The sequence below is a fragment of the Vipera ursinii genome (assembly GCF_947247035.1).
Source record: "Vipera ursinii genome assembly, chromosome: 4".
In the NCBI taxonomy this organism is placed as follows: Eukaryota; Metazoa; Chordata; class Lepidosauria; order Squamata; family Viperidae; genus Vipera; species Vipera ursinii.
In genome coordinates, this window is record NC_139514.1 from 25752246 (window position 1) to 25773413 (window position 21168).

The 21168-nt window shown below is 36.8% G+C and overlaps 1 protein-coding gene across 4 annotated transcripts; it reads right to left on the reverse strand.

Annotated features, from left to right (window-relative positions):
- Positions 1 to 896: 896 nt before the first annotated feature.
- SPART (spartin) lies at positions 897 to 19789 on the reverse strand. Of its 4 annotated transcripts, none has more exons than XM_083361796.1 (9): positions 19650 to 19789; positions 14694 to 15512; positions 13514 to 13711; positions 12318 to 12422; positions 8636 to 8759; positions 6938 to 7132; positions 5528 to 5686; positions 5341 to 5431; positions 897 to 2154 (listed from the first exon to the last, which is right to left on the reverse strand). In XM_083361796.1, the coding sequence occupies exons 2-9, from the start codon at positions 15501 to 15503 to the stop codon at positions 1941 to 1943; spliced, it is 1896 nt and encodes a 631-aa protein (XP_083217922.1). In that variant the 5' UTR covers positions 15504 to 15512; positions 19650 to 19789; the 3' UTR covers positions 897 to 1940. The 4 variants fall into 4 exon arrangements, with proteins under 4 accessions (XP_083217922.1, XP_083217923.1, XP_083217924.1 ...); XM_083361797.1 differs by having other exon boundaries at positions 19582 to 19751; XM_083361798.1 differs by having other exon boundaries at positions 19682 to 19701.
- Between the last annotated feature and the right edge of the window lie 1379 nt (positions 19790 to 21168).

Genomic DNA, 21168 nt, shown 5'->3' on the forward strand with positions numbered 1-21168 from the left:
AAGTTCAGGAAAGGAAGGTGTGAACAGACAGTACAGGTCAAAATAGCCATTCACCCTTATAAGAAGATATCCATCTTATTTTAAAAATAGAAGAAAACAAAAAACAAGGGGGGGAAAGGTAAGAAGAATCCATGCACTAGGACTTTTTCTGCCATCAGTTTTCTGTTTCTAAAATGGTCTTCTGAACTAAGAAATTCAGTTATATTACAGCCAATTCTTGCCCACCAACCTGGTGTGATGGAAAAGCAAAGAAGCCTTGTTTTCTGCAGCTGTCTCGTCAGTGAAGACATCAAGCAAACATAAGAACAATTTAATTAGCAGTCATTTGGTATAGATAACATCCACACATCAAATTTCCTTATTTTGCCAAATGCTAAATGTATAATAATCACTAAAGATCCCTATTTGGCACAAGATATTTTTCAAATGGAATACCCAGAGTATTGCTATTTTGCACTTATACTTTACACATGTTTGTTGCTTTTGCTACATTTTTTAAAAACTTGCAAGAACAACTTAACAGGAATCATACTGTGTCTCAACTTATAATCATTGATTCTGTCTATACCATGTTCTTCATTTAGGGATCACAGTGGCCTAAAAACATGAATGACCACTTGCAAATGCAATGCTAATAAATAATTAAAAATATGTTTTTGATCAATGTGTGCATTTTTAACCAAATTTCATTTACATGACAACACATTCCAGAGTTTTAGTAATGTTGACTGTACAAGAGAAATTTAACTGAATGAAATGGCAGCAACCAGGGATCTTTGTAGTGTCTTTCCAGTCATAAGTTCATTTAGCTACTTTCTTAGTGATCTAAATGGAACTTGGTCACTAAATGAGGAGTGGGTGTATTTAAATAAAAATGAAGATAGCCAAAATATGCATCTTAAGTTTATTTATAATTTTAAATTCATAAGTCATTTCAAGTGCTTAGCTCTTAAACCAATGGACGTGCTATCTTTTTGCTATCACATTTGACCACCACTATTAAATTCAATATTGAAATCAGAAGTAACCTCTAAAAGTTGGAAATTCTACATTAACAGCAACTGCTTTTTCATATTAAGAAGGAAACGTCAATGTCTAACAGAAAATGAATTTCATTCTTTTACAAGGCAGCAAGATATACTTCTGAATAATGCAGACCTCTCAATAAAATAATTTATAATAAATGATCTTATAATAAATATAGAATATAAAGCTTTTTTCATCCATAAATGGAACCTTACTTTTTTGAGCAGAAATCTTTTCATAGAATTCAGTTACTTCAGTATCATATTTTGCCAACAAAAATAGTTAAGAATTTTGCCATCTATTCCAATTAAAACTAGGATTTGATAAAGCTGGTTTAAACTAAACTAAATTAAACTAATTAATAGTAAAATATCAATCTTTGGTTTCTGTAGAATTGGAATTGATTTTGATAGCTTATCAAGAATTTGATAGCTTAATCAGTTGTTTATATAATAAAGTTCAAATATGTACGCTACCTAATCAAACAGTACAGTTTCAGTAACTATTGAAATAAGATTCAGGAAAAAATGAAGTAGAAGTTTTTAAAACAGTATATATCAAGCTAAGTTCTAATACTCCATTTTACAACTTAAAAAGGAGTTGTTTTTTCTTGTGCAAGTTAAATGCTATTGCAAATTTAGTTTTCACTTAAATTGGCCTTTTGCAATCTGGTGCTCTCCAGATGTGCTAAAGTTTTACCATGTTAGCTAGAAATTGGTTTCACATATGGAAAATGCTGGGCTGGAAGAGGCTGCTATATTGGAGTTATGTGAACAGAAATAATTTTTAGAAAAGGTTAATCTTCAAGTTTGATAAATTAAATCCAGATAGTTTTAAGATTATAAAAATACCAAATCTGTTAATTCATTTCATTTAAATATATATTAAGGCTTTTGGCAATTCAGTTGCGAGAATTAGTGTTCATCGTTTTTCTCTCTCTTTTGTAGAGCTTTATTTTCATCCTTTTCGGTAATCTTATAATCATCCAGGACTGCGTGGCCTGTTTCCTTTGCAGTTTTCTTGACCATAGCTTTGATTCCAATATGGTCAATATTAAACGCTGTTACACCAACATTGATGGCAGAACTCACAGCATTATTTGTAGCTTGGCCAGCATCATTCCCATACCTAAAAAAAGAGGTTAAGACTTAATTTTTAGCTCAGTACAATTAAGGAAAGCTGTTTTATACATATTCCCATATGCCACACACTGTTAATCATTAATTGAAAAATTTACCCCTAAGAATATAGGAATTGGCTTTTCAACTGCACTGAAAAGAAGAAGCAGCCCAAAGCAGTTCCTTTGCAAAGGATGGGGTGGGGGTTTTTTTATGTGCCATTGACCCAGGAGCTTTTTGGTGCATTGCAACTCTGGGGCTGCTTTTGGCCCTTTTTTCCACAGCCACACCCAGCCCAGCAGCCAGGCCAGTCATGTCTCATCAGCAGCAAGAGGAACGTGAAGGTCACCAAGGACAGTGGAGCACATGGCAACAAGGGTCTTAAAAGTGCAAGGTGGCAAGGGCAACTGTGGCTGGGTGGCTGCAGCTTCCTAGGGTGTAGGAAGTCCCCCCACAGTTGTGCAGTTCTGGAGTTGCTTACTTCCCCACAAAGCAGGGTGCATGGCAGCAAGATGGCAGAAATGGAAGGTGGGAGATAGGCAGGTGGGGGTAGTTGGAAGCAATCCCTTACCTTACTAAGACTCAGGGCTGGGAGATCAAGCCTGGAATGGCTTAGTTTTGGGGTGGCTACTCACTTAAGAAACCATGATTTTGTTAATAATGACAACCTGGATGACAGGATTGCAGTCACTAAGTGGTCCTGTCATGTGACATTTGCTTTATGACCACAATGGAAGGACCTGCCCCAATTGTGGTTGTAAATTGAGGACTACCTATACACAGAATGTAGGCGATAATAGGTATATTTCGGCTATAGGTTTATCCTCCAATTTGTCCTTTGTTCACTTGATTTATTTTAAATATGAGATCTATTTAGAAGATAGCTAAAAATGTTTGTTTCTATGACTACTCTTGTGACTTCATTAAAGATACATTTAAGATGTAAGTACAGTATATTCTTGTAATCTTTTATTGTTATGTTTCATGACAAATGTAACAATTATATGTAAGTATTTTCATTTCCTGATTGGTCAGGCTGGAACCTATTACCCTGTTTTCCATAGAAATATCATTTAAAATAATGCCAATTCAAACTTCAGCTTTCCTTTCAAAACATGCAGGCAACCTACCAATTACTTTTTCATAACTGAACCGTTGCTAAACAAGGCAGTCACTAAATAAGGACAAGTTGTACTTCCTTTTCACTGATCCCAAATTCCTAAAGAATTTATGCCTCTCATGGAATAGGAACATGTTCAGAAATGCTGGATTAACCACACGCTTTTCACGTCTTGTTGAATAATAGTGAATGATTTTGTATTTCAAAGCAGCAACTCTACTCATAAAAATTATGATGCTGTAGTTACTCCTTGTTATTTCACTTGCTTATTCAGTTGTTGAATATGTATGTCCATGTTCAAACGCTTTGATCAACATGCTATAAAAGAACTATGTAGCCTTGTAGCTTTTGCTATAATCTCATCTGAATGCAAAGACCAGTGATTCACTATAGCCTGCTGATCTTAGAAATAATAAATGATTGCTAGATTACTGTTTAGAAGCTTCACTTAATATTTTGCACAGTATCTCTTTTTAGGCCACTCTGTATGTATTGCAGACATCTTATACTACTTGTGGGAAGTTCAGTTAAGAAACAACAGCTATTGCTAACACTTTTGCATTTCTTTTAGAAGTTAAGAAAGCTGATATGGTATGTAATCAAAACTAAGGATATAAAAAACCCCCACAGTACCTACACACATTCATTTTCCTCCATAGATTTGATATACATTCAATATTCAAAGGAATAAAGCTGGTAGCAATCCCCATTTGTGACAGGGAGCTCCAAACATAAAAAAACAGAAATAAATATTTTCAGTGTGGAAGCAGTTTACACAGAGAACATAGTGTATTACTAGACATTACCTGTTCCGTCTCCATAACTTTTGCATGATAGATAGCATCATGGTTATTCAGTAAATAAAACTACCTTAATGATATAGAAAACTATTGGATACTCCAATTTTAAAAAAAGGCATGAAAGTTAATTCCCCAACCCCTGGCCCAACAACCGATACAGGTCCATGGCCTGTTAGGAACCAGGCTGCACAGTTGGAGGTGAGTTAAACCAAAACCACCACCACCCGCTCGTGGAAAAATTGTCTTCTACGAAACTGGTCCCTGGTGCCAAAAAGGTTGAGGACAGCTGCTCTACAACAGGGCTTTTCAACCTTTTCACCCATTGTACCACTCTTAGGATATGGCAACATCCGAGTACCACCAGTCACCTAGCAAAGTGTCAAAAACTTGATGACCCCAAAAAAGGGAAAAAGTGATGAAGTACAGGTAGTCCTCAACTTAAAACAGTTCACTTAGTCACTGTTCCAAGTTACAATGGCACTGAAAAAAATGCCTCCCAAGCCACAGCCGAGCAAGACACCTGCCTGCCTGCCCGGCGGCGCTCTTCCTCCTGTCCGAGGTTTTCATGGCTGTGAGCATTTCTGTTGAGGATTGGCAGCGGGGGTGGGGTAGCAGGTGTTTGGTTTTTATTCCCCCCATCTACTGGGTGGTTGCAGCAGGTTTAGTCACTTCACATGACCCTGGACACTGTGACTGTCATAAATATGAATCAGTTGCCAAGCATCTGAATGTAAATCACAAGACCCTGGGGATGCTGCAACATTCCAGCTGATTGGCGCTTCTTCTGGAGCCTGGCACTGATCTTGGCGCTTCCGTAGAGCCCTGACAGACCTGAAGCTCCAGCCGTCTCTCGCTCAGGCTTGTGCGATGCTTCCACCAGTTCAGCTCATTCCCCTCCCCCGCTACCACTTTTCTAGGATGGTCGCGTACCACCTACCAGGTGCCAATGTACCACAGGTGGTACCTGTACCACTGGTTGAAAAGCCCTGCTCTACAACATATTACATAGAAAGGCTCTACTAAAGGATTGCTGTTTCAGTCCATGTTACTTCTAGCATTGCAGAGAAAAAAACTATTTGGAGACAGGGACTAATAAATAGAAAGATTCTTCAGGAATAAAGCCTTTTTTACTCATGCTTTATTTCTACATAATTAAGAAAACTATATATTTATATAACAATTGTGCAATTAAAGCAATAGACACAAAATACTTTTATGCAATTGTTATTCCCTAACACTCAGTTATTATTTATGCAGAAGAGGGGAAAAAACTTACTTGTACTTGACTGTCTGAACTGTCTCAGTAGATACATTTTTAGCAATGCATTTTGCAGCACATTCCAAACCCTGCCATATTGTCGAAAACCCTGCAAAAACAATTAGAACCAGGAGATAACTAATATATAAACAATTAACTTAAAATGCATTGACAGAAATGCATTGACATATGTTAATTTGGTTACCTTGAATTCCGCTTGCTGCTACAACTAGAGCACCATCCAAAGTTGATTTTCCATCCTTGTCTTTCTTAAGGGATTCTGGAACCAGTTTGCTCCCGTGTTTCTTCACATGAGGGGCTAACTCTCTGCCAACACAACTTGCCACAGAACAAACACCTTCAACTAAAACAGAAAGCACTATTGAAGTTGACGTTTTTTGATAAATACTTGGCCCATTCTGTACTCTGTTCAATCAAGCCTTATAAACACATTTCACTTGACATTTCTTCCAATGTTTTTATTCGTCAGAAGCAGCAGCAGAAGTGGTAACATTTCAACAGATATTCATCCCCTTTGATTCATAATGCAGCTCAGATGACTTAGGCTTCTGAAAGGGATACCATCTATCTTAAAAAGGCATTTTAAGTAGAAAAGTAGAGTATAAATATTGTAAATAAATAAATGTCTAGCAACATATTAAACAGTTTGATTTTAAACCATTGCAATTTATCTAGCTTCATTATGTACAGAGATCGTATTTGTTCATGTAGTTGATAACAAGACCAAGTCTCAGTCAAAGTACACAGAATTATTTGAACTGTTCAGAGCTACTTATAAAATAAATGACTTCAACTTCTACCAAGACACGCACTGATTATGAATTATAAGAATTGAAGCTTAATACATCTGGAGAACATCAGGCAAAGGAAAGTTAGTCAACATAATATAATTTGGACTATAACAAATTGAGGGCAAGTTTTCTTAGATGACAAATCAAAGATTACTAGAAGCTATGCTGAAGTTTAGCGCTTCTGTCAATAGAGCAAATTACTTAAAAATTGCTGTCAAGATTTTACTATATAATAGAAGGGTTTCCCCATCATATTAAACTATGATTTAATCATCTTTGGTTAAAAGTCACAGTTGACCATGTATATACACTTCAATAAATTATAAAGCAAGAGTACAAAAGTGCACCCTGTCAATACTTCTTTTGAGCCTATAGGACATGTCAGGTTATAGATTAAAGGGCAAATTACAAAAAGCTCAAGCTGTTTTTCACACTCAAAGAACATCCTGCTCAAAATTAGGGGCATGGCCCTACTTACTTCACATAGTATAGAGTACAACAAACCGATCACAACATTTATTTGAGAAGAATGAACGTGTGCTAAAATATGCTTAGTGATATGCTTGTAAGCAAGCATAAAATGGTTTGAGATAATTATTAATAAAATTTAAAATGTCTAATTTCTCAGTGAAGGCTCACGTGATAGTCACATGATAGTCACCTATGGTACAATGCTCTCAACTTTACTTTTTTCTTAATATTTATAAAACAGACAAAAAATCTGAAACTACAAAACATAAGAAACTATAAACCATGCTAAGCAACTCAGACTTTTCCAAGAAAACTGGATTTCCATGCCTTACCCAAGAACTGGCTGACTTTGACTGCTCCCCCTGTAGCTTGCCTTGCCACATGCAATCCCTTTGCTACAGTTGGATTGACCTCCAAAGGTTTTTCATCTGGGTGAATGTGTTCTCTTAATTTAGAGGCTCCTTTATGGATTGCTTTTCCAGTATATTCTGCTCCTTTGACCAGACCAGAGCTCAACCAGGATGCTCCTTTATGAAAACATACCAAACAGTATTTATGAAGTAATAGTATCAAGAATTAGTCCTTAGGACAAAATTTTGCCCTGTTAAGTTTTATTATTCAAATTACAATACTAGGAGATTCATATAGCCAGAAGACTTCTCCTCCCACACATGGTCTCAAGACCAGTCAAGAAATCTCTCTGTAAAATGAAAATAAACATGGGGTTGTTTCTAAGTCATGGTATTAAATTTCTGGATCAGTGACTCCCAGACATCTGAGAGTTGAGCATCTTTTAAATGAATATCTTGGTTTAGATTACCATTGATTCACTGATTTGTCAGGGAATTATTTTGGTTTACTTGTTACCTTTTAAAAGAATTTTTATTGCCTGTCTGAAAACATTTTAAGAATCACGTTTTAAAACAAGAACTTGCCAGTTCAGGTAGTTCTAAATTAACATTGATAATTGGGATCAGAATTTCCATCACTAAGGGTTGCAGTTATAAAATACGATATCACATGACCACATTGCTTTGTGAAATAAGCCCAGCATGTGAAAAGAAGACTTTGGCTGGTGTGCAAACAGAGGCCCTGGGAGGGGCACAAGAGATACCCTGGTTGCATCAGCATGAAAGAAGACCATGGCCAGTATAGCAGTGGTAGGTGATGCAGCAATGGTGGGTAAGGCCAGGTTGTGAAGGTAGCTGGCAGCAGCTGGTAGGCAGGTGGCCAAAAGGTCATAAATGCAGGTGGGCCTGATTGGGTCCAAATTTTAGTCATGTGACCACAGGGGTGCTGCAACAGCTAAAACTACCAGGACAGATTGTAAGTCCCTTACTTCAGCACGGTTGTAACTTTGGTTGCTGAACAAATGGATGTTAAGGGAAGACTATCTATGCTAAACGTCTGCTAATTCCTTTCTGCCTCAGAGCCATACTAATATGTTAAATTCAGACCTGGCTTTCAACTAATGAAAATTTGCCCAAAACAATTTTTAGGGAAGGTGTTCATACCGCACACTAATTTTTCTTTAGAAAAAACCCTCTAAACTCTTAAAGAAGGCAGTTGCAATCTATGCTTTCAAATCCATTAAAATAAACATTATTATCAAATGACAGATATTTTCACTATCTAGATGTCCCTCTGGAACTGAAGTGCGAAATCAGAAGCCAACTACTGTATTCAATTTTTAAATACATCTATTGATTTTTTTTAAAAAAAAAACATCTTGGCATCTAATATAACTAATAATGAACACAAATCATCTCTGCCTGCAATTTCTGTTTATAGGATTATAACATAGTTTTATTAAAATTGGATTTACTCAACTGTTTATTAGCTATCATGGTTTTAGTCATAAAATTTATATTGGCATAATAGCAAGAGATAAATTAAGCATCAGTGCAGATTTACTCAATCTAATGCCATACAGATGCACAGAGATTATAATTTCCATAATACCCATCCATACTTGGAAATTTGCAACATAGTATCTAAAGACTGATGTTTTCTTCCAAGTCTGAGAGTACCTGATAAGATGCCATGTGCTATTTTCTCACTCCAGTCTGGTAGTTCACGATCTCTCTCTTCAGGCATTGGTTGAATAGGTACAGTCTGACCAAGGTTGATCACATCACTTGAAGCTTCAGCATGCTAATATGTGAAATTAATATCCACAAAAATAGAACAACAGAAAACCAAAGCAAAACAGTTACTGTATATATTACATTAGCTACAAATTGTGTCATCCTATAGAGAATTTACTTTGTGACCAAAACATTTTGATTTGCAACATGTATTATTATACATTTTAGAATGCTATTAAATTTGACAAAGTATTGCATAACAGGCGTGCATATTTAAAAATATTTCTCCTCTTAATAATTTGAGCGTTATCCTTTGATAAACTTTGCAGATTTTGTAACTTTCTCACTGATAATATGCTTAAATATTCTTTAAAAATGTTTCTCAGAGTTGCTAGACAACTGTACTGCATTCTTGATCACATAACTCTAAATTATCATGATTAGGAATTTTACTTAAAATATTTTTATGTAACATACTATTAAAATCAAAAACAAAGTAAAATTCTGGAATTGAAATCCCAATAGATCTGATAATCATTAGATCAGGGAAAGCCCTTTTACACAAAGAGATTCCCTCTAGAAACCTTGATTTAGAAGTTTATTTATTACTTCCTATCTATTTTGCCCTGATGGGCCCTACATGAGCCAAGCAACCTTATTCAACATGAGCAGTGGGAAGGATTGTTGGAAGAATCTAGTTCAATAATTTCTGGAGGTTCACCTACTCTCCAGCTTTGTTTTAATTAATTTCAATTGAAAGCCTTTAAAACAGCATATCTTGTATTTGTTTACTAACTGCTTTACATTTATTAACACTTAATTAGATACAGAAAAAGTTATATAGAAAGTATTCTTTCAGCTTAAAAAAAAGCCCACTATTATTTCATTCAGTGCTCTTTATTTGTCCTTAAAAATTGCGAGCCTTTCTTCAACTGTTCAAAATGATATTCTGGGTGTTCCCCACCCCACCCCCAGGAGCAAGAATAAGAAGGGTGAATGAATTTCTATGTGTTCTGCCCTCGCAAACAAAATAAAAGCATTCATTCTATTTATTCTGGGTTTTTCTCACACTGGCACAGCCAGGAATAGGACAAAAACAACAATGTGATAGTTAGATGGCCCCTTTTATCAAAGAAGTTACCAACTGTACATTTTGGACTAAGAACTACACATCAAAAATAAAAATGTCTAGGTAAATTTATTTCAAGATTAATTATTTAGGCACTGAATAGAATGAAGGTGAGATAAAATGTGGAACCATTATCACTGCTAAACTCAATTGAGTCTCCAAAGAGCCTACATTATTTTGGCATTATTTCTCATCAATATCTCAATATTAATATTCCCCATCCATGCTGACTTTAGTGGGAATTGCTGGCCAGCATCTCAAAGCCCTTCGTGGCATGGGTCCGGAATACCTCAGGGAGCACCTGCGGCCGACATCAACTTCCCTCCGCCCAGTGCGCTCCCACAGAGAGGGCCTCCTCAGGGTGCCACCGGTCAAAGAATGTCGACTGGTGGCCCCCAGGGGGAGGGCATTCTCTGTGGGCGCGCCGGATTTATGGAACCATCTTACGGTTGAGCTCCGGATGGCGCCCGACCTTCGCTCCTTCCGGCGCGATCTAAAAATTTACCTGTTCGAACAAGCCGGCCTGGCCTGATGGGTGATGGGTTTGGGTTTTATTGTTTTTTATGTATTTTAACTTAACTTATTGTTATAGTTTTGGGGCATCTTGTTTAATCTTTTTTTAACTTTTGTATTCTTGTTTTTTAACATGTATTGCCCTGTTCACCACCCTGAATCCTTCGGGAGAAGGGCGGTATACAAATATAAAAAAATAAAAAAATAAAAAATAAAAATAAATAAATTAATGAGAATATACAACACAATGCTAATTCTATATAGAACATCTATCTTGTACATTCATTAAATAATTGCACATTCACAGAATATGATTATTTAATAATGCTGGACTGATATCTTTATCTATGGATGATTATTAGTTAGCATATATGCTTATTGGTTAAAAATGGCCTTTAGAGAACAGGAACCAAATGTAAGCAAATGCTCTATTAATGATTAATCTTCACTAAATTCACTAAATGATTACTGTGAAACAGAAAGAGATATTGGGTAAGCCAGATTAGTGTTTTCTTATGCCAGTTCAGGTGTAGCTGAAAAGATATATTTTTTAAAAAACATTTTATTAGTTGGTCATTCAGAATTTATAAGATTAGTTATAGTATTCTTTTTTTATTTCATAAACATTACAGTAACTGAAAAATAATGTAATATTGAATCTGATAATAAATAGTTTGAAAATTGAATCATCTGACCGGGATAGTTAATGGCTAAAATTTACAAGATCATTTTCAAAAATATAAAAGTAGACATTTTTCTAGAATTATCCCCTGAATCTTGTCAAAAAGAATTGCTAATCAATTTTCTGTATGTTTTTTTTAAATTAGAACTGCTTTTAAATATAAATCATTGCAGGAAACTGGTTTAAGAAATTCACACAACATGCTAAGCTAAAAATGAACAGCTATATTTAAATATAACATAATTTGTGAACTAGGCTCCTAATCTACACACTTAAATCAGTGAAGGATGGAAGAGAAAGCAGGCATAAAAATTCACTGAAGGTCTGAGAAGATTACAGTATTGTACACTGTAAAAAAAAACAAGGACTGATGACCTCAGGTCACATATCATGATAAACTATACATGATTTATAACTTAGAACTCTCTTGATGCCGGCAGCAGAACACCTGCTGCCAGCATCAAGTTCCCTTCGTCCTGTGCACTCCCAAAGGGACGGCCTTCTCAGGGTGCCGCCGGTAAAAGAATGCCGGCGGATAACACCCAGGGGGAGGGCCTTCTCTGTGGGGACGCCTGCCCTTTGGAACCAGCTGCCCGTGGAGCTTAGGACTGCCCCCGACCTTCGATCATTTCGCCGAGACCTGAAGAACTGGCTCTTCGAGCTTTCCGGCCCAGGCTGAGTTTTAATTGGGGTTTTAATTGGGGTTTTATATTTTTTAGGGATTTAATTTAATCTTTTTTAATTGTTCTTAATTTTTGTATCGATGTTTTATATACCCTGTAAACCGCCCTGAGTCCTACGGGAAAGGGCGGTATATAAATTCAATAAAATTCAAATTCAAATTATGTTTTTGGCAACTGACTTATTCAGCATATCAAGGTTAAAAATGTTTTTATGTCTGACAATATTTTATCAGTCAACATTAATACTGCCATCTCTCCGTAAGTTTTATTCTACTAATGTAATATAGTTTGGATATATATTCATTGAAAGTGACTCCACTATATTCTTACTAGCAATTTAGGTCCATCTCATTATTTCCATCATTCAACTCTCCTGTATTCAATTGTTTTTGAGTTCTACTCTCAGACATGGCAAACATACACAGATTGCCAAACCTCCATTTTCCAAATCTCTATTTTTTGATATATCAAATATTTATTGGTTCAATAAAATTGGCTCACAAAATAACTTTTTTGGTGACACATACATATTCTACAATCAGTAAATATTGCACATTGCAAAAGAAGGCAACTTGCAAAACTTTGCCACCACCATTAAGTCATAGTCCTCAAAGTTACCTTAGTTCCAAGATCTGATTTCTGTTTTAACATATCCTCAATAAGTTCTTTGTAAGATCTTTGGCATCCTGATGGAAACCCTACTCCCTCATGGGATCTTGGAGCCTGCAGTACCATATCAAGGACATCAACAGTTTGAAGGCTCAGCTAAGAATCCATTCGGCATTCTTGTGTAGTAACAGCATATAAATCCCTTACAAAATTATCCTTTTTAAATGAGATGCATTCAAGTGATTTCAGACATTAATAAAGCTCAACTTGTTTTTATACTATGAGATCAAGAAAAATTCAGATTTTAGAACCAGAATAATATCCAAGGTGAATAATAAGCAAATAAAAGTTAAATACTGAAGTAAAAGTAAACTGTAATTAAACCAATTACTGTTTACTATTAAATAATAGATTTTCAAATGTCTACAAAGGAGAATGTAGTTTCATATTTAAAGTTTATCACTTTCATCAATAAAGAGTGGCAATAATTATATATATATATATATATATATATATATATATATATATATATATATATATATATATATATATATATATATATATATATATATTCATCTAATATATATATATATATATATATATATATATATGATGAATATCACTTCCATTTGCCACCAGCTAAATTTTCTACCATCCTAACACTTCTAATTTTTCTTTCCATTTCATGAATGGGTTAAATAAATTATATCTTCATATTATAATATACAAATGTCTGGTTTAAGGAGATTTTAAATATCTGGAACAGATTTTGCTCTGTTATGGACAATTATTCCCATCATTTTTATTGTAGTAGTGTCTTCCTGAATCTACCTGAAGAAGGTTTTTTGGGTGAGGGAAGAGAAAAACATAAATAATTTAATTATGCAAAAATGCATAATTCTGGTGTCTTACTCATCACTCAGGCCAATAATGAAAACCCATAACCAAAATCAATAAGGTCAATTATTTTAAAAAGCCGCAACAGATATTTTAAAATGTCAAATTATTGAATAGAACCAATACTTTTCCAATACTGTATTTAGTTAGAAATCACTTCGCCATGTTCATGTCAGCTGGGCTGATAAAGAACTGAGATAAGTATACAGAGATGCCTATCCAACAACATATATGCTGGGTGATATGAGAAGAAATTCTAGTGCTCTGTTTAAAGTTCTGTGGAACAGCTGCATGAAATAAGCGTTTACCTGTATTCTAAGGTCGGTCATCTGTTTCAGCAGATCTTCAAAGAGTTCTCGTTCAGCGATTGGAAGCTCTGAAGACAACACTACTCCTACATAGGATCCTGATACCCGTGACATCATATCGGGGAACATATATACTCCAGAGCTGCATGAGAGAACAGGTGACTGGCTGCACATAAGAGGATATACCCAGTCACAAACCTGGAAGAGAGAAAGCCAAACAGGTTGAGCTTTTAATGTACAATACAAATACATTCACTGTTTAATTTAAAAATTAATATAATAAACAAATCTGATACTTTCACGGCTGCTTTTTTAGAAGGTCTTCGTTGATGGGAACCAGGAATTACATTTATAAAGCTATTTTCAGAACTATACATGTATAGCTTTCATGACCTAGATATTATCCCCAAATATTGCCTTCAGCAATTAATCATATACATAACCTTCTATGCAACTGATATAAACAGCCTTAAAAGTGTACTTAAGAATCTATAAAATATAGGCTTTTCTAGTAGAGGCTTAACAACAAGCTAGCATTGTATGATAATGGTTTTTGTTAAAGCCAGTGAAATATATACAGTACATGGTTTGGGGTTACAGTAGTCTGCTTCATATCAAGTCACATTAAGTGGTCCTTGAGATGACACATATGCCTTAACAGTAGCTTTCCAGCACTTAACACACATGGAAATACACATGGAAAGCTGACTTCAGCCCTTACAGCTAACTAAACAGATTTTTCATGGCTTCCAAAAAACTGACATGTCTTAGAATGCCTCATGAAGATGGAACGTCAAAGCAAAATGTATGCTACAGTGAGTTCACAGGTTATAAAGAATGGGGCAAATTTATAAATGATGATTTAATAGCAAGTCAAGATAATAAGAAATCTCAACATAAGAATTAAGTAATAGATTCATGGGTGCCTATTAGCCTACACACTATGTTTGCTTTGGCCAGACCTGTTGGCCTTTACTACTACCTTACTTGAAAAACACATCTTAGGAAACACTTCTCAATGTGGAACATCCAAAAAATCTTCAAATGAATATAGTTTGAAAATAATCAATTCCTAAAACACAAGTAGAACGACTTTGGCCTCCCAAAAACTGCTGGCACTTCCTCAAGATTCCTGTCTAATAGCTTGGGAAGACCATAAGTACAAGAGAGCAGGTATTACCTGAAGGAAAGCAGGGGGACGATTGTGGGCTGTGGCAACATCTGTATCCAAAAACTTTACAATGCGAAGATATCCAGGATAGGAGGGAGCGCTAACTTGTCCATCAGGGGTGACATAGAAAATCTGCACACCATGGGGAATGAGGATTAATTCATCAGCATCTACTCCAAAATTATCAACAGGAGGTGGCTGAGTACATTTACTATAGTAATCGTCTCCAACAGATGAGAATTCTCCAGATTCTGTCCCATAAGACACAGTATAGTGGCCATCAGTAGCCTCTGGAGTATAAGCAGGAGGTGCTTCGTTGGGCATTGAAGTTGATGGACTCACTGCAGCTATCTGCACTTGGCTTGTAGATCCAATATTTCCATGGCTTGAAAGTGGTTGAGGGGGTGATGTCAATGAGCTGGGCAATGGAGGCCTCTCAGTCTTTTCTTTAGATGGAATTATTGGGTATAACTTGGGCATCCTTATATTGGAACTAATGGCAGTGATATTTGCTTGAGAATTTTCATCTAGAAGTCTCAAACGAGCAGTAACGTTTTCTAAAGTTTCTCTCATCTTTTGCTGCATTTGCCTAACAGGTATAGCATAGCCCTTGGTGCCTTCAAGACCATCTGATGGAATACTAACTCCTTTGCATAAGTGAGTAAGCCCCTGCCTATAGTAATTCTTTGCTTCTTCTATTTGACCCAGTTCATCTGCATTCAAAGCTTTATTAACAAACACAAACGCTTTCTTGTACTCATCTTCAACTGCTCTTGCATTTTCATTTTCTTGCATAGCTGAATCCTGATCTTGATCCATTACTGCACACTGAAACATAGAATAAATTAAATGGAGATATTGAACAGGAGAGAATACATCAGTGGAAGGTACGTCCCAAAGGTGCTTTTTTTCAAGACATAATCCAGGGGTCTTCAAACTCGGCCCTTTTATGACTCATGGACTTCAACTCCCAGAATTCCTCAGCCAGTGTGCCTGACTGAGGAATTCTGGGAGTTGAAGTCCATGAGTCATAAAAGGGCCGAGTTTGAAGACCCATGACATAGACAGTAGAAGCTATACACACACACACACACACCTACACAGAACTGTAATATCAGATGACGTCTTAAAAGGACATCAAATGATATTTTTATTAAATAGTTTTCCTTGTCTTCGAGTCTGGAGAATCTGCAGCCCTTCAGATATTGCGCAAATTTAATAATCCAGCCATCAGGATCAAGGTGACAGACTCAAGAGCGTTACTTAGCAACATTTGGAGAGCTATAAGGTCTGTATTCCTGATCTGCAGCATCATTTATTTAATCAACGGATCGGTTGCCTTAGTCTCAACAGTAACTAAGCATCTTGCAAAGCATAAATAATTAGGATTTAAACAGTAAGGCAAGAGCAAAGCATAATTAGGGCTTCAACAATGAGAAGAGATATTAATTATATAATGGAATTCCATCAAAGAATTCTGGCTGGTGGGGTCCAGGAGAAGGACCTTCTCTGCCATGTCGCCTGTCCTTTGGAATGTCTCACCTCCTGACTTTCCATAAGGGCCTGAAGACATGGCTCTGCCAGATGGCTTGGGGAGCAAACACTGGAGGTGGTTGATGAATTAAGAGACAATCCCACCTCCCCCAACCCGCGCATCCTGCTCCCTCCCTCCCTTTCTCCCTCCCCATCTTTTAACTATAATTCTATTTTTCATTGTAATTTCCATTTAATTTCCATTTTTATTGCTTTAGAAATATTTATCTTCTATGTTTTTAATGCTTTTAATGCTGTAAGCTACCCAGAGACACTTCAAAACAAGATGGTGGCAAATAAGTTTAATAAATAAAATGCTTGCTAAAGTGATCTTGTTGGGGAATAACAAAACTGATTGAACACCATTAAATGTAGATCAACAAATAGATTGCTAAATTACACTGTTCCAAGGACTGTTTTAAAAAGGAGACCTTCAAGGCTTTCCCCAAATACCAGAGGTTCAGGGCCACACAAACTTCAGGAAGAATATTGTTCCACAGGGCAGGAGCATCCATAGACATCCAAGGTCCTGCAAGATGGCATTACTTTCAGTAACAGAACCTGGAACAAGTTTTACCATTCTGGTTTCTTCCCAATGTTGCATATTTCTAACTCACTTACAATTTTTTTATGAAATTCTGACCTGATGCACAAAAGATAGAAATGAAGGCCCCCTCAAGTAAAGTCACCTCCTGAAATTATCTAGGTTTCTCAAGATTCTACATAAGCAAAGAAATAATTAAAAAAATCTTATTTGTCTATGAACTGGGATTTCTGAGCATTTGCTTTTTCAGCAACTCTTCCAAAATAATAGACTTTTTAACAGCAGCCCTTCCCAATATCAACAGAAAATTATATACTTCAACATCCTGTCATCTGGAATTCTAGCTTCCAGATAGGCCTAGTTCAAAAATACATTCATTATGAATATGAAATTAGCTTCTGATTAAGGAAAAGGAAGTGCTCATTAACTGCATCTGAATCAAAGTAAAGCAACTATAATGTTCCAAGATGATCAGTATCTAAAACTTTAGTCTTAGATATAATCTAAAGATGGTTTACATAATGTGACAGACACAACTGATATAATTATAAAACTCCAGTGGTAAAAGTATTTACTTTATGAAGAAAACACCGCCACCTAATAACTTACTTTTCTAAGTTCAGGAAGGTTGACCTCTTTCACTGAGGAAAGCAATAACATTTAAACCTCTTAGTTGTAGATTAAACTTGCACAGTTAAGCTGTTTATTTTACAATTATTTAATGTTTTACAATTTGGTTTTAAAAGAGAAAACAATTGTCATCAATATCCCCACAGGCTAATTTAAGCTGAAGAATATTTATTCAGAAGAAAGTCCACAATCTGTTTATTAAGGGCTACAGCCATATTTCAAGACTCAGTAATTTTAGTTATCTCCCTTTTATAGTTAAGTGAAATCATAGTCACCATCTGTGACTAAATCTCATTTGCCCATCCCTCCTGGAAAATTACTCTTATTGGATGGTATCAAAACTCAGTCTAATTACATAAATGGTTCATGCTTGTTTAATTATTTTTACTGAATACATCACAATTAGGTTCAGATAACATATTAAACCTGGAAATAGGCAGTATTTCTAAACATAAGGCCATATTTAGCCTTTGAGAGGTTGGCAGGGGACTACACTCCAAATAATTGTGCATAGAGCCAAACCTGACTGCTCTTCAGCATCATATGACATTATTCATTACATTAAAAGCCACAATTTAGGGGGTTCTCCATTCCAGAGGTCAATATAGCCATGAGGTCAACATAAGCCAAAATCTTTGCTTATAAGTCACAAAAGCTGATTCCACATATTGTATTGTGGATTAATTCTGACTTGGACATTTTATAAACTTTCTCTTGTAGGAAATGAGTTATTTCAAAAACGGTCATGGGATGACTGCTGCAATGAAAACATTTCCTAGAAATAATAGTTAAGTTTGTTGTTTCAGGACAGAAAACGCCTCTGACTGCAGTCACAATTCAACATTCTGACAGCAGTAAACATCAGCAATGCATTTAAGAAAGGAAATTTGCTAGTCATGATGTTATGTATAATTTAACTAACTTCAGATTCAAGTTACAAAGTTCTGCCTCAGCAATCAGTATTCCAATCCATGAGAATCTATAGGCAATAGATGGAATGGGTTGAGCTAGAACAGATAATATACCATAGTTTACCTGACTAATCCCAGATGGCTATAATTCTACATTCTGTAGCAGAATTGCCTGTGTTCACACAACATATGAAACCATGAGTTATAAACTGAACCAAAACCAGATCATGGTTTAGTAAAAAGACCATACTAAACTATAATCTGATTTACTCTGGTTTAGCAAACTGTACAAACAAGTCAGATTGTTACGGCTCATTTCTACACATACTAAATACAGTATGTTCTGCTACCCACAATTTATGGATGTTGGCATGAGTAAATACTCCCAGTTCTGATTTATTCTGAGAATTCTAAAATGTAAAAGCTAGAAGAACTCTTAAGAGATTATTTAGGTCAATCCTTTGGCCATTAGTGAGCAACTAAGGTTAAACAAATGACGACTTGCCTGCGATTAATCCAATTTCAACAAGAGCTAGCTCTATAATCTAATATGAAATATAGTTATCTCCCAGCATGACTTACAAGTTTTTCACTTGGACGTCTGAATGAGCGCATACTCGTGAAATCCTGTGCACAATTTACCTAATTTGTTATTAACTTTTGTATTGTTATATTGTCTGAATTGCCTTGCGAAACGCCCTGGGTCCTATGGGAGAAGGGCGGTATATAAGTTTAAATAATAAATAAATAAATAAATAAATAAATAAATAAATAAATAAATAAACAAACAAACAAACAAACAGAAGTGCTGCTGAACCGTCTGGGAACCAGCTGGTAAATGTACTGGTTTGAACTTAAAATACCACTGAACGACATAGCCTGAAGATACTCGCAGAATCAAGCCCCTAAAGTAGTTTATTTTAATGCATCGATCAAAAAAACGAAACGAAACAGCGCGACCTTCTTTCAACGCTGGAAAGTGAGGTTTCAGACTTCAACGCTATTTTTGATTATTCAATACCCACGACTTGCGTTACCAGCCAAGGAACCCTCTCCCGCAAGCCCTGACCAACCAGCCGGTTTTCGCCAGGCTCGACCTTGTAAGATTTACAGGATTCTTCCTGCCAAGCCTCCGCCAACCGCAGGGCCTCTACGCGTCTGCATCCACAGGTTACTCCCAGCACCGCAACATCGCATCCCGGCTGAGTCGAAAGGCCGAGGACCGGAGGGCGTCGTGAGCTACTAATGCCGCTCCAGAAACCCTGGAAACCCGCCGTACCTGTCTATCCAGAAGTTTCCCTTTCAGCCGGGTCACTTCTCCCGCCGGCCGCCTCCCTTTTCACTCACCCCAACTTCCCCGAGCTTTGCCGCAGAAACACCTGTCCAAAGCCGCTGTGCGGGACGGCGGCTTCAGTAGTTGGGGCCGCGGCCCATGCGGCGTCACGTGAGCGGCTGCCGTCAGCCGCCGGTCACCAGACGAGTCTTTCCTCAGCCAGAAGCTTCTGGTTCGCTTCAGTCTCTTTTGGCCGCCAGGGGGAGCTGCCGCCCCTCCTCCTGAAACCGCGCCCGCTCGCCCTCTAAATTACCGTAATTCTTGTAAAACATTGTGGTTTTTTTTCCCCCGCTTTGTTAGAATAAAGTCATGGTTTTGTTCCGGAAAAGAAACGGAATCTTGGTATCCTTTCGCTTTGGAACGCTGGGAATTGTGCTTTTAAGGAAAATATCCTGTTTTACCCTTTGAATAGATGTTTGCCCTCCAGGTGTTTTGGAGGCTAACTGCTTTAATCTTCCTTACTGGCTGGCAGACTATGGGAATTGCGATCCAACTCCTCTTATCTCGGGCTAGTTCATGATTCTATATGAGTGAACAGTAGAATCCCTCCTACCCGCTGACCTGTGGTTTCTATGACTGCAGCTGAAATTAGTTGTGCGCCTTGCGGTTCCCCCCCCCCCCCATCACCACCGTAAGGAAAAGTGCTGAAGACAGGAGGCTAGGCTGAAATGCAGGAAGCCTTGTGCCTGAAAAAGTTGTAGCATGGTAGGATTGACAAGAGCCAGTTTGGTGGTGTGGTTAAGGGATAGGACCAGAAACCGAGAGACTGAGTTCTTAGTCCTGCCCTAGGCACAAAGCCAGCTGGGTAAACCTGGGCCAGTCACTTTCTCTCAGCCCAAGGAAGAAGGCAATGGAAAAACACTTCTGAAAAATGAATGGAGGTGAATAAACCTGTCCCAGGATAATGTTGCAGGATCCCATCTGGGTCTGTCACTGGAACCAGATTTCTGAGCTTTCAGAGTCATAACTGAAGCCCATCTTCAGGGAATTTATCTCTCTAACCAAGTTCTGAAAAATCTTGCCAAGAAAACAGCAGGGATTTGTACAGGCAGTATCTGAGAATCTGGCATGATTGAACAGAAGAAAAAAAATATTGTGAAATCCTGTAATATATTTTTTTTAAGAAAATGAAATTGCTGCCAGGATATGACAAATTTTAGAAGGACAACCATCATGAAGTAATTATGTATGAAGGAGTCTTATGGGCTCTGATGAGCCTCCAGTAGGCCAATTTGATGGCAAAGATAGGGAGGAATACTTGTCAGCTCAGAATAATCAGCATTTTAATTTTCTATAACACACCAGAGGGATGCTAGAACAGGAGCATTGTGATATATAAAAGTACAGTATAATTAAACCCAACTTAAGAGTGCTAAACAGAATTTCTAAAGTGTGCCTTGCTCACAAAATTTCTCAGGATTTGAAGCCTAGATTTTAAATTGAGTTCAAGTATAATTTCTTAACAAAATGCTTTACATATTGAATGTCCACTTGTAAAGCACTTAAAGCAGTGGAAATCATTCTATAACAATT